This window comes from Alosa pseudoharengus, unplaced genomic scaffold (genome assembly GCF_046254945.1).
Source record: "Alosa pseudoharengus isolate Yale_2024_CS ecotype anadromous, Long Island Sound unplaced genomic scaffold, YU_APseudo_1.1 YU_APseudo_1.1_scf_14, whole genome shotgun sequence".
In the NCBI taxonomy this organism is placed as follows: domain Eukaryota; kingdom Metazoa; phylum Chordata; class Actinopteri; order Clupeiformes; family Clupeidae; genus Alosa; species Alosa pseudoharengus.
This window is the reverse complement of record NW_027468609.1, coordinates 24030654-24043098: the sequence shown is the minus strand read 5'-3', so window position 1 is coordinate 24043098 and position 12445 is coordinate 24030654. Positions and strand designations below refer to the sequence as shown.

General features: G+C 41.9%; 1 protein-coding gene across 1 annotated transcript; it reads left to right on the top strand.

Moving 5' to 3' along the window:
- The first annotated feature begins 251 nt into the window (after positions 1–251).
- fbxw5 (F-box and WD repeat domain containing 5) lies at positions 252–12394 on the top strand. Its single transcript, XM_076284278.1, has 10 exons — positions 252–346; positions 1689–1884; positions 2283–2440; positions 2550–2733; positions 4162–4310; positions 5295–5639; positions 6369–6552; positions 7361–7508; positions 9843–10055; positions 10434–12394. The coding sequence occupies exons 2-10, from the start codon at positions 1698–1700 to the stop codon at positions 10726–10728; spliced, it is 1863 nt and encodes a 620-aa protein (XP_076140393.1). The 5' UTR covers positions 252–346; positions 1689–1697; the 3' UTR covers positions 10729–12394.
- The last annotated feature ends 51 nt before the right edge of the window (positions 12395–12445 follow it).

Genomic DNA, 12445 nt, shown 5'->3' with positions numbered 1-12445 from the left:
TCATGACACATAGGCCTGGTTATGTATGGATGAAGTTAATCCATTTATTATCTGGAAAGTTAAATAAAAAAAAGAACTAAAAATGTGAAGTAAATACAGTAAGTTCCCCTATGATAACCATTTATTGAAGATACCATACCTTAAAATACCTTTAAGATAGGCTACCTGAAGACAGGCCTAGCACATCTCTGCTATCGACGAGCTGTAAATTGATTCGCACTGTCTGAATTAGGGAGAAGAATCGTCTCTGACCGGTGTAACAGTAACAGCTTGTTGTTGTCATTTTCCTGACGAGCTAGCCGATGCTAGCCTTTGTCGTATTTCAGTAAATATTGCTATTTGGCAGGTAAGTTTGCAACAGTTGATGATGGCTTTGGTGATATTACAACAAAAACGTTGTGCTGACTACCATACCGGTGATGCACACCAAATTTGTTTTGTGGATATGGTTAGCTATTTGCCTAATCAGCTTAGCAAGATACCCAGTCGTGAACATTAGCCTAGCTAACCTTAGCTGTTCTGTTGGAAGTTTTGCAAGCTAACAATACCGGTTCCATACGTTTAAATCTTGTCTGACATCAGGAGAATAATCAAGATATCAAAACTGCAAACTGTGATCTTTAGGGTGCCGTGGTTTATGAACTAGGTTATACTGTCTACTATGTTGTCAATGAAAAAAATCGTGGTATCTTTACTAGGACGTGTAACGTCACAGCTTTGTTTTCCTAACTAGCTAACTGGCTGTCGATGAAGCTAGCTATTCGAAAATAACATTTCATGTGCCAGCAAAATAATGTTGTACCCAAAAAGCAAACCGGTTAGCAAGGGAGTGTACGTTTAATTGTATTTACACGTCAGCAGGTATTTTAGACCATTGACATGAACATCAGCGTGACTTTTAGGTTAGAAATATTTTATGATAACGTCAAGGGTCTGCTGGAATGTTTTGCAAAGCTGGTTAGCTAGCTAGCCAGTTAGTTGAAGTAACCCGATATTGAGAGTAGAACTACCATACCAATACATTAACGTTAGCTGCTAGACAGTTAATCGGGAAGAGCTCCAATTCGGCATTTGTTTTGCCTTGACATAAATACTTGAAATGAAATGTGTGATTTGGGAATTTGTGCCAGCAATTATATCCTTTCCTTACATATCGGTGTTCTCAACCACATTTGTTTGACAGGACACCCATAGTTGGAAACATCAACCCATCGCTCAAATTAGCAGCGTGGTGTGGTCACAAGTTCGTGATGACTCTCAGCTGTCATGGCTAAATCTAGGGAGTGGAATGGCTGCATTATACTTTTTGGGCATAAAGAAAACAATTAATGTTTTTAATATATACACTAAACATTTTAAATAACATTTACAGAAATAATGTTGAAGACTGCTTGAAATTAGTCTGTGTAAGCTTAAGTTCAAACCACTGGCAGCCTACAAAGAGACCACAACTTAGGATAGAACCTAGTATAGAACCCTTTCTTCTATAATCTTCTATACTCTTTGACAAAACTAAATAGGATCAGTAAAAAAATATGATCAAAATGCATCTCTGTGTGACATCTGGCCTCCCTATGAGCTTCTGTTGTTGTAAAGGCAGTAGTGCTTGGGTGACGTGCAACGTATACATAACATATCAGGTCTGCTCTGTACAAATATCTTTTTATTTTATTATTTTGATGTCCCAGGATGTCAGGATGGAGGACGTCCCTGCCCTGCCAGACAGCCTGGTGCTGGAGATTTTTCACCATCTTCCCCATAATGCAGTGCTGAATGCTGGCCTGACCTGCCACCAGTGGTTGGCGGTCTCCCGGGATGAGTTCCTCTGGAGAGAGCTCTTCTACAGCTACTATCGCATCCCTCGGTCCGTGCCAAGGCATCCAGGTATAACCTACATCTTTATACCTTGGCTGGAGCTGTGCACTTCCAAAGGCGAGATGTTTACTGTTTATGCCATGAGAAAGATGTGTTTGCCTTTTTAAAATTATTATTATTATTATTGCAATTACACATTTTATAAGCTTTATTGTTTGTTTGTTTTTCTGTTTTTCTTTTCTTTTTGATCATGGTGCACTTTGAACTGCACTTATAGCAATGCTAAACAAATGATGATAATTCTTGTTATCTGCCTGTAATTATTTTATTAGTAGTGGTCCTTTATTATGATGATGATGGATATCTTAGCTATTAGAAGGAGCAGTAGTGTAGGAGAAATCTCCAGTAGTGAGTGGTTCTGTATCCTGTATTCTGAATCATCTCCGTCTCTGTCCCCCACCACCCAGCGGCGGTGTCCTGGTACAGAGAGTTCAAGCGTCTGTACGACTGTATCCCGTGTGTGGAGGTGCAGACACTGAAGGAGCATCATGACCAGGTGCTGCACCTGGCCTTCTCCCACCGGGGCCACCGCTTTTCCTCCTGTTCCAAGGACTGCACTGTCAAGGTACGCCCCATCTGCTTTCATACGCAATTCATACTGACTGGTCTGTTGTTGTTATTTCAGCCTCTTATTCTGAATCGTTCTGTCCCTGTCCGTCTGCTGCCCACTGCAGCTTTGGGACACAGAGCGTCCGGACGGCACCATCGCACTGGTGCACAGCTCCAGCATGCGGGACTTCAACTGGGGCTACACGCAGTTCTCGCAGTTCAATGCTGACGACACCCTTCTGCTGGTGTCCGGGGTCTACCTAGGCCCCCACCACTCTTCCTCGGGGGAGATCGCCGTCATCAGCTTAGGTGGGTGCTCGCTCTTGTTCGGTCCCTTTTTCTAGTCTTTCTGTATCTGGTTATTGTCTTTAGTCAAGAGTGTAAACAACCTCTCTCACTCTCCCAGACCTCACAGCTCTCTCTGGCTTGTTCTTCTTTTCTTTCTTTCCTTCTCTCACTCTCTCTCCCTTTCTATTCCTGTCTCGGTCACATTCACAATACTGTTGGCCTCTATGGCTGAGGTGGGGCTCTATTTGATTATGTGTTCAGGCTCAGGACTTTACATCACATGACCACTGTAAATGAAATTAGTCAATTGCTTGATCTGAGGTAGACATTACCTTGTAAAATCAAGCATCAACAAATCAACATAAGCAAACAAACACATATTCCTCATAAATTATGGTTAAAGGACTGTGCTGAATAGATTATTTCAGTTAAGATATTCAGTTTTCAAGGATGATTTAAAGCAGCACTATGCAAGTTTTTAACCTTAAAGGCGCAGTCAGGGATTTCACAGGAAGTTGTGTTTGTTTGTGTTTATGTTCATATTTAAATGTATTAGCAGATGCTTTTGTGCAAAAAACGGACGTTATATTTTAACCAAGGACCAAAGGAAACATGCCAGAGAAGTAGCTCACATCAACCTCCAGTATTCCTAGAGAAATTCACGGTGTACTCACGGAATGGGAGCTAGTGGTCGTGAGGAGATGAATACTGAATGTGACAAAAAAAATGTTTTGGGCTTGAAATCGCGTAAAATCCCTGACTGCACCCTTAATATAAAAGCTTTGAAGCCAATTTGATGGTAAACAAACTTAGGTGGTAGGGTAATCGTTCACCTAGCATAGCCATAGAGATAGCCATAGAGCATAGCTGGTTAGTGACCCGCAGACAGAAAACCAGCCTTGGAACTTCAGGTATTGTCGACCCGGATTCATCTCGCGAGAATCGTGAAACATTACCTTGTTGGTAGATATACAGGTAGCTCTTTGGAGATAGTCTTTTCCTGTTGCTAGTACTTTGGCTCTAAAACAAAAGCACATGCAGTGTATACAGAGGGAAGCACTCAAGCCTTGAGAAGTATTTACAACGACAAGGTAAAATGTAAATATAAATTGCAACTAGGGGTAGCTCTAGAGTTGCCAAAAATACCCAAAACTACATTGGGCGACTTTAAGAAATAACTAATTAATCATTTGTAAATTTAAATTCTTTGTAGCAACAATGTGTTGGGGATATATATAGAGTAGCCATTGAAATTGTAGGTAATGCATTGATTTTATTGGCTGTTCTATGTGTGGCTGGTTACAGCATGTGTTATGTATCCTGTTGGTTGGTATGTTTAAATTGTAAATAACATTTCAGTAATCCTGCTGGTCACCGAATGTGCACACTATGCATTATACATTGTTTTATGCAAGTTAGTTCATATCTGTGTGTGTGTTTTGTTTGTAGAAAATTACACACTTCTGTCCCGAGTGCGGAATAAGCCCTATGATGTTTTTGGCTGCTGGCTGAATGAGACCCATCTAATTTCGGGCAATCTACACTGGATCGGTAACATGACCTCCTGCTCTGTGCTCTGGCTCAACAAAGCCTTCCAGGTCTGTTCTCTCTCTTTCTTTCCCTCTCTCACACTCACATTCACACTCACACTTACATTCACACACATTGCATAAGAGAGAAGGACACAAAAGTACACATCCATATACAGTATATTGTATACACACAAAGATACAGACGCATCCTGTAGAGCCAGTCCTGTGACATCAGATACGCATTGTTTGGAGAGTTGTTTCTGTTTCACATGCAGGCCACCCTCTCTGTGTAATCCATTAAAGGCTAAAACATTTGAAGCATGTTTGTGAGCAGTGTATTGTTTGGACTGGCTGCACTTCAGGCCGCCTGTATGACAGGCAAAGATGTAACTGTATATGTATGTATATGTATGTATATATATATATATAAAATATGTATATTGCCAAATATTGACAGTAATTATGGCCTGTAGTCAAGGACAGTATTGACCTTTTAAGATATTTGCTGTATCACAAGGGAAACTGTTCATCAGAATTTGGTCTGATGCCTCCTTTTTTGAATGTGTACCTGCAATGTGTCATTCATCCACTAGAGGGATTCAGTCACCATGTTTATTGCTGATACTTGTAGTGTTATTAACATAATCGCATGATGAGTTGCAATTAAATTACATATGATAGGGAAATGGCATTTTGTTAGTTCCTTTGTGTGTGTAAGAATTTTGAGTGTAAGAGTGTATACCCTTATTTAAAAGGATTTTAAATAGAATTGTGCAGTATTGCTCTCTAGTGGTCAAATAGCCTTCTACTATTATATCCATGCAAGTTGCAATAAGATTGTAGGTACCTACTAAAAGTAGTACCTACGCCAAGTAAGTAAGGGACCAGAAATTGTTGAATGACTTTGTGTTTTCCTTATATTCCTTATTTCCTCATACTCCCCGACACAAAGACACATATAGTTCAAACTCATACTGAAATGTAACTTTGTCTATTATAAAATATATAATAAATCTTTAACTTAACAAAACACTCCCACTCCTCGGACAGGATGTGGAGTCTGAGAACGTGAACGTGGTTAAGCGCCTCTTCAAGATCCAGAACATCAACGCCAGCACCATTCGCACGGTTATGGTGGCCCACTGCCGGCGCCACGACACGCCGGACCTTCTGCTGGACTATGAGGCCCAGTCACAGGCCCGCGCCCTGGCCCAGCAGGCTGGCCACAAGAACCAGCACCAGCCGCTGCTCTTTGACCTGGGCGGCACGGACAGCGAGGAGGAAGAGGAGGGGTGTGACGAGGAGGAAGACGAGCAGCAGCCGCATGGAGGTGTGAGGCCGCTGGCGGCTCACGTGCCCCAGCTAAAGCTTGCCCCACTGGAGCGCGTCATCCAGGTGAGGTTGGGGTGCGGGGAGCAGATGGCAGTGCACTTGCAGGGTCGTTACAAAGAAGGATGACAGATTGAAGTTTGTGTTCAACACTATTTGTAAAAGCAATGGGATGGGTATCACTTGCGCTTTAGCCCCTTGGTGCTCAAGGAACAGGATCATAGAATCAGCAACAGGCCCTGCGCCACTGAACCCAGGGTATTTAATAGGTGCCAACTACCGTTTAAACGCACACCGTCTTTCTCAGAGTCCCATTTTTTCTATTTGTAAAAGGTAAATATCTGGCAATTCGCTTGGTGTTATAATAAGAATGTAATAGGAATATGTTAATTGCACACCTAATGATGTGGGTAAATTATACTTTCTGGTGACAGTGTGTGCGTGTGTGTGTATGTATGTATATCAGTTATTGTTGCTTTTCTTTTGTAGATACTATATACACTATGTGCTTTTGTGTCTCTTCCTTTTGCATATTTTTCAACTTTAGATTTTTTTCATCTTTCATTTTTATATTTTTTCATCTTTCTTTCCTCCTTGCCATTTCATTGCCTCACTCTTACACCCTGTTCTCTCATTCGGTTATTTCTCCTATTTCTCTTCTCTAGTCATTTATTCTCTGTCGCGCTGTGTGGTCATTTATTTTCTCTCCTCTTGTTTAGTCATTAACTCTCTCTCTCTCTCCTTCTCCCTCTCTCTCTCCTTCTCCCTCTCTCTCCTTCTCTCTTTCTCTCTCAGGGTCGGTGCAGTGGCGTGACTGAGGAGCGCGAGCTGGAGACTAAAGTGGCCAAGTTGATGGGTCAGTCTCACACCAAAGCGTCCGATCCGTCTGCACTCTCCAACTGCGGCGCCGAGGGGTCCGAGGACAAGACCTACCTGCTCTTCACCACCGGCAGCCTTACCTACTCCCCCCACCAAATAGGTGTGTGTGTGTGTATGTGTATAAATGTCCTTGTCAATACTCCTGACAAGTGTGTGTATGTGCATTTATGTACTGTATGTGCGAACATATTCTCCTCACCAAACGTGGATGTGTGTGTGCATGTGTTCTTATTTTGTTTTTGTTTTTATTTGCATGTTCAGGCTGTTACTTAACCTCACTATAACAATGTGGTAAATGCGTCTGCATTCGTATCTCTTCTACATGATCTAAAATCTGAAGTGGTTATTAGTTGGTTATTAGTATTAGATATTTAAATAAACACTGAGAACTGAACTTCATTTGGCATATTTAAATGCTGCACTCTCCTTTCCTTGCCACAACATGATTGGTGGGCCTGTTGAAAAACCCTTAAAATATTTGTCCTTTCTGATAAAGATATGGGCACAGACATGGGTCCTGAAATTGTTCAGCGGGTGTTTACAGGGCCTTGGACAGGCGACTGATCTCATTCCAGAGTGTTTACTTGAAATTGTACCTGATATTGCAGAGAATTAAAAAAAATAAGATTGCATATTTATAACTTGAAATTGCGTATCAGAGCTTTAACCCATTCATACTTACTTAAGAGGTTAAGACCATTTTTGTTGTTGTTGTTGTTGTTGTTGTTGTTTGTTGTTGTTGTTGTTGTTGTTGTTGTTGTTGTTGTTGTTGTTGTTGTTGTTGTTGTTGTTGTTGTTGTTGTTGTTGTTGTTGTTGTTGTTGTTGTTGTTGTTGTTGTTGTTGTTGTTGTTGTTGTTGTTGTTGTTGTTGTTGTTGTTGTTTGTATTAATGTCCTCTATTTTTGAAGGCATCAAACGCATCATGCCGGACCAGATGACCACCTGTGGGCCCGTTCTGGGCGAGGAGCGCAGCTCAGACGAGTTCTTCGACTCGCTTGATCACGTCATCGACATTCACGGCCACATCATTGGCATGGGCCTCTCCCCGGACCACAGGTGAGTCAGTTAGATGACCTTAGGGTCTTGGGTCTGTAATTTTCAGTTTTTAAATTACAACACTTACATGTGTAACGTGTCTGTTGACACTGAGAGAAACCACACTTACTCCACTCTAACAAGAGAGACAGACACAAGCAACAAATGTACCACAGCACTGGTTTCACATCCACGGAAAGACCAGGGGATATTCCAGAAAGGAGGTTTAACAAACTCTCTGTGTAACCCTGATCTCTGGGTTGATCAACCTGGGTTAGTTCAGTCTACACAGAGTTTGTTTACTCTGAGTACAGTGTGTGCCCAATGAATAGGAAAAGCCATCATCAATGGAGCTCAGAAATGACGAGTCACCATGGCAACTGGTTAGAAAACTACTTCCTACGTCACTCCATTTAAGAAGTTATCCCTACGAGCACGGTGTACACAATAAAGGAAAATGCAGGACAGTCATAGTATTAGGCTAAACTGGTTGTTGCACGTCATCAGAAAATTATTACAATTGTTTGTGCTGTTAATTGTTTTATGAGCGCTATATTTTCTGACCAGTGAATTAAAAATGACTTCAAAAGCAGCACAAATGATTTTTTTTTTTATGGCATAAGCATCACAAACTGTAGCCTAATATTAGCCTACTATTTGTATAGGGTCTATTTTTAACCTAGGCTACTATGTTGCTGCACCTGTCAATGAGTTTAATAAAGTAGCCTTGATTCATTTTAAATAACATTAAATAACTAATGGGTTAAATAACATTATAGGTGGAAAAAGTGGTGACATAGCCTATAGGCTACTAACCAACTGAATAAAATGATATGTTAATTACAAAATGATAACGTTTGATTGAGGTTAATATTTGTGATCTCAAAATCCTCCCTTGGCTTAGCCTAGGCTATGCAAATTAATTCGCCCTTGCGGGGCAATGACAGAGGAGAAAATGACAACCCATGTGTTCAATAACAGCTCAGTAGGAGGGAGGAGATATGGAGAAACACTTGGTTTGTTCCAGAAAACCTGCTAGGGAGCAGGTTATGTACACAGTCAGTCACTGTGGTAACTGATCTAAAGTTTGAGTTAAGTTTCTTACTGGAACGGGAAACCCAGAGTATCCCTCTTCTCACGTTTAACAAACTCAGATTTTTTTAACAAAACCTGCTCTCTGGAATAGGCCCCAGGGCTGATGAGTTGGCTGTGCCATCTGTTGAAAGAAAACATTTCATGCAATAGATTTACAGTCATTGTTAACATGGAAACAAAAAACAACGGCACTGCCAATGGAATACTGTAGATGGGGTGATACAATACAATAAGATCTTTCTATGTGGAGTCGCCCTGCCAAAACAATAACCTAGGGGGAAGTCTTAGGTCACCTTTGATTGTGTTATTGTAATGACGTGTCTGTCTGAGGTCATTGTGGTTTCTATTTTTAGCTCTCATTGACACTTCCTGTCTGGATTGTCAGACTGCAGTCTTAAAACCCAAGCCCAAAACATAAACAAATGTGTCACTGTTTTAGTGTGAGTAGTGTAGGTATGTGGTTTCAGCAGACCGTAATCAAGGGAAATACCCCACACACCCACTCATCATACTAAACAGCTAGTCTGTTAATTGTTAGGAGTGACCAGACTGTTGCAATGGGTCAGTGCAATGTCAAATGATGACAAAAAGGCAATTTGCTGCCAAATGTCTCAGATCTTTTATTTATATATTATATATATATATATATATATATATATATATATATATATATATATATATATATATATATATATATATATAAACAGGTTAGATCTTTATCAGCTGAGCAATTCCTCAGTGCAGGAGGTTTTACATCGTCCTGACCTCTACAGATAGTGATGTAGCCAAAGGGGATTTCAGGAGCATGGGATGGAGTGTTGTAATTTGACTGGCTTGTTATGTAGTCAAATACTTTGTTTTGCCAGCATCATGGACTGTACCTTTTGGATGTCGTCATAGGTTGATGCCATAGTGACTGTTGCTAACTAAACTAAAGCAAAATCCTTTTAGGCAAGTCCCTCCACTCTGCGGCCATATTGCAATGCACTTTGGGCACTTATCGGGCATATATTTCGGGCAGAACTGCGTTGCAAGATTGCAACACATGATTGGCACAGTGTATTCACAACATACCACATGATTGGCATGATGTATTTACATGTCAACTTTAGGTGGTGGATGGGCCGGAATATGTGTAGACGACCATATTTGCGTTAGGAACTAACCCCATACATTTCTATGGGAGATTCTTTGAGTGCTGTGTCTCCTCAATAGAAAGTCTCTGACTAAAGTCCTTTGGTGGCCCTTCTCCCCTCTCAGGTACCTGTACGTGAACAGCAGAGCATGGCCGGCAAACTGCGTGATCTCTGACCCCATGTCTCCGCCCCCCATCGCCGAGGAGATTGACCTGCACGTCATCGACCTGAAGAGCCTGCGCGAGGAGAGGCGGAGCCTCAGGGCCCACCGCGCCTTCACGCCCAACGACGAGTGCTTCTTCATCTTCCTGGACGTCAGCAGGGACTTCGTTGCCAGGTAACCTGGTCTTAACACTCCCTGTGTGCACTCTGGGGTCTCCCAAGCTGATTTCTGATAAGGGATTATTATCCATGTGTCCAAATATCTGTATTTCCTTGCATTATGTCTCTCAACCAAATATGAATTAGTAGTTAGTTGTAGAAGTAGTATTTCTTATTTCATTTTATTTTATAGGCAACATTTTTGGCAATGTAAAGTTTAGCCTTACTCGGATGAAATGGTTTGCAGTATCATATTGTGTCAACCAATTTTCAAGTATTTTCTAATTAAAATATATATACATTCAACCAATATTTGTCAACCAATTGACTAAAGCCAAATGCCACATGATCCACCCTCCATTCTCATTCTTGACTGCTCTGGCTCTGTCCCCAGTGGTGCAGAGGACAAGCACGGCTACATCTGGGACCGCCATTACAACATCTGTCTGGCCAAGTTGCAGCACACAGACGTGGTGAACTCCGTGGCCTTCAGTCCGGCCGACCAGGAGCTGCTGCTCTCGGCCAGCGACGACTCCACCATCAAGGTGTGGCGCTCGCCCCGCATGGTGCGCCTGGCCCAGTCCCCGTCGCGGCCCACGCGGCCCCGCAACATCCTCGCGTCCCTGCTCAGCCGCCGGACCTCCAACCTTAACACCAACGGCAACATCAACATCAATGGCAAGCCCTGACCGAGCAGGCAAGCGAGAGAGAGAGCTGAGGAAGGATTTGGGAGAAGAGGATTCCCAACTCACACTCCAGGAGGGTTTGGGGGAGGAGGGGGCTGGTGACGACTTCTTGACTCCATCCACATTGCTGCCTTTAATTCACCCCCACCCCTTCCCTCTGTTGAGACCGATGCCTCCAACCTCAGTTTCTTGCAAAGGCCCATGGGAACTTGGAGGACTACTGCAGGTCGGAGCCACCATGAGGCGCACTTAAAACAGCTTAGCTCTTACTGCCAGAGGGGGAGTAGGGGGGTGGTGGGAAACATCTGGCAAGGCTGGACTGATCTTATAGAAATGTCCGGCTCTTGAGGTGAAATTAACCTTAGGGTGTCCTGGTTGTCCTGCGAAAGACAGGAAGTACTTGCAAGACCTGCAAGGCCAAGGCATCGGAAGGATTTTACAGTGCGAAAGACAAAAAAAATGGTGTTTTTATTTTACTGCAATGATTACAGAAAGGATAAATCAGGTGTTCTGTCTCAGAGACAGAATGGCGGAAAATGTTCTCAGTTGTAAGGAGAGGGTAAGAGATGACGCAACGATGAAGTGAGAAATTTGTGTGGCTGAGAAACGTGTGTGCTGGATCACTTTTGTGTCTTCACGTATGCAGGTTTTAAACCCTTCACAATCCAACAGTGTTGACCTCCATTAACGCGTGCACGTGTGCATGAATGTACATTATACTGTTACAGCTTCAGGTTTGTTTTACTTTTCGTGATTTTTGTTTTGAGTTGTTTATAATGCTCAAATTTGTGTCAACACAAAGAAACCACGCACAGGATAAGAGAGAGGAGGAGGAACCCAGGATAAATATAGTGAGAAACTATAGACACCCCTTTCAGTTCTCTACACTACAGTTCTCATACAGTCATATGGCTAAGCCACGGAATGCATTAAAGGCAATCAATCCTATTAGCCTAGCCAGTCATCTTTTAGAAGTACCTCATGACCAATCATCTGGATAGGTTTGTTTTTGTTTTCATATTCAATCTGGACAAAGGAGAAACAATCAACAAACCTTATGCCATTTCAACCAACTTGTAGCGCATGACTGTTGAGTAGTGAAGCTCATCAGTCCATCTAGGGCACAACAAATCTTATGTTCATTGCTGTTAATAAGATAACCCCGCCCTGTTAAAAATGTTTGGTCTATGCCTGTGTTGTGAAATTTGCCCTTAAATCTGTAAAAGCATGCAATCATTTTCCTCGTTTGGTGGAGTGGAGGCTTGAAGGTAAAAGTGAGGCCCTCTAGAAGATCATTGGTAATTACATACCAACTCTTTCAAATTTTAAGCAAAGTGAGATTTAAAAAAAAAAACGGAAAAAAAAACTTAACTCACGTGTAGTGATTTGGTGTGAGTGACAATTGTGTATTTTCCCTATTTTGTTTTAATGTTAGAAAAATATGGCTTTCGGTGGATTTGGTGAACACCCCAAAATGGTTTGGTCAAATTTCTCCCTGGTGCTTTCTGCATCTTTCCCCTTCTTTAAGTATTTGTTTCCTCTTTAGCATGTTTGTCTCACTCAACCCCCATTTTTTTGTCACTGTCCTATCCTGCGTACTGAGAAATAAAAAACCCGCCTGTGTGATGTTTAAAATACTTTTGAAATAAACTATTTCACTTTTATCTCATCCTGCGTGATGGCTCTGAAAACCACATGACAAAACACAAACAGAACACAA

What these genes read in the sequence shown, in the direction of transcription:
- fbxw5 (XM_076284278.1), top strand. Translation starts at nt 1,698, where the DNA reads ATGGAGGACGTCCCTGCCCTGCCAGACAGCCTGGTGCTGGAGATTTTT. An exon ending in GTCCGTGCCAAGGCATCCAG is followed by an intron (nt 1,885 to 2,282) that starts GTATAACCTACA and finishes CCCACCACCCAG; the next exon opens with CGGCGGTGTCCTGGTACAGA. An exon ending in AGCAGGGACTTCGTTGCCAG is followed by an intron (nt 10,056 to 10,433) that starts GTAACCTGGTCT and finishes CTCTGTCCCCAG; the next exon opens with TGGTGCAGAGGACAAGCACG.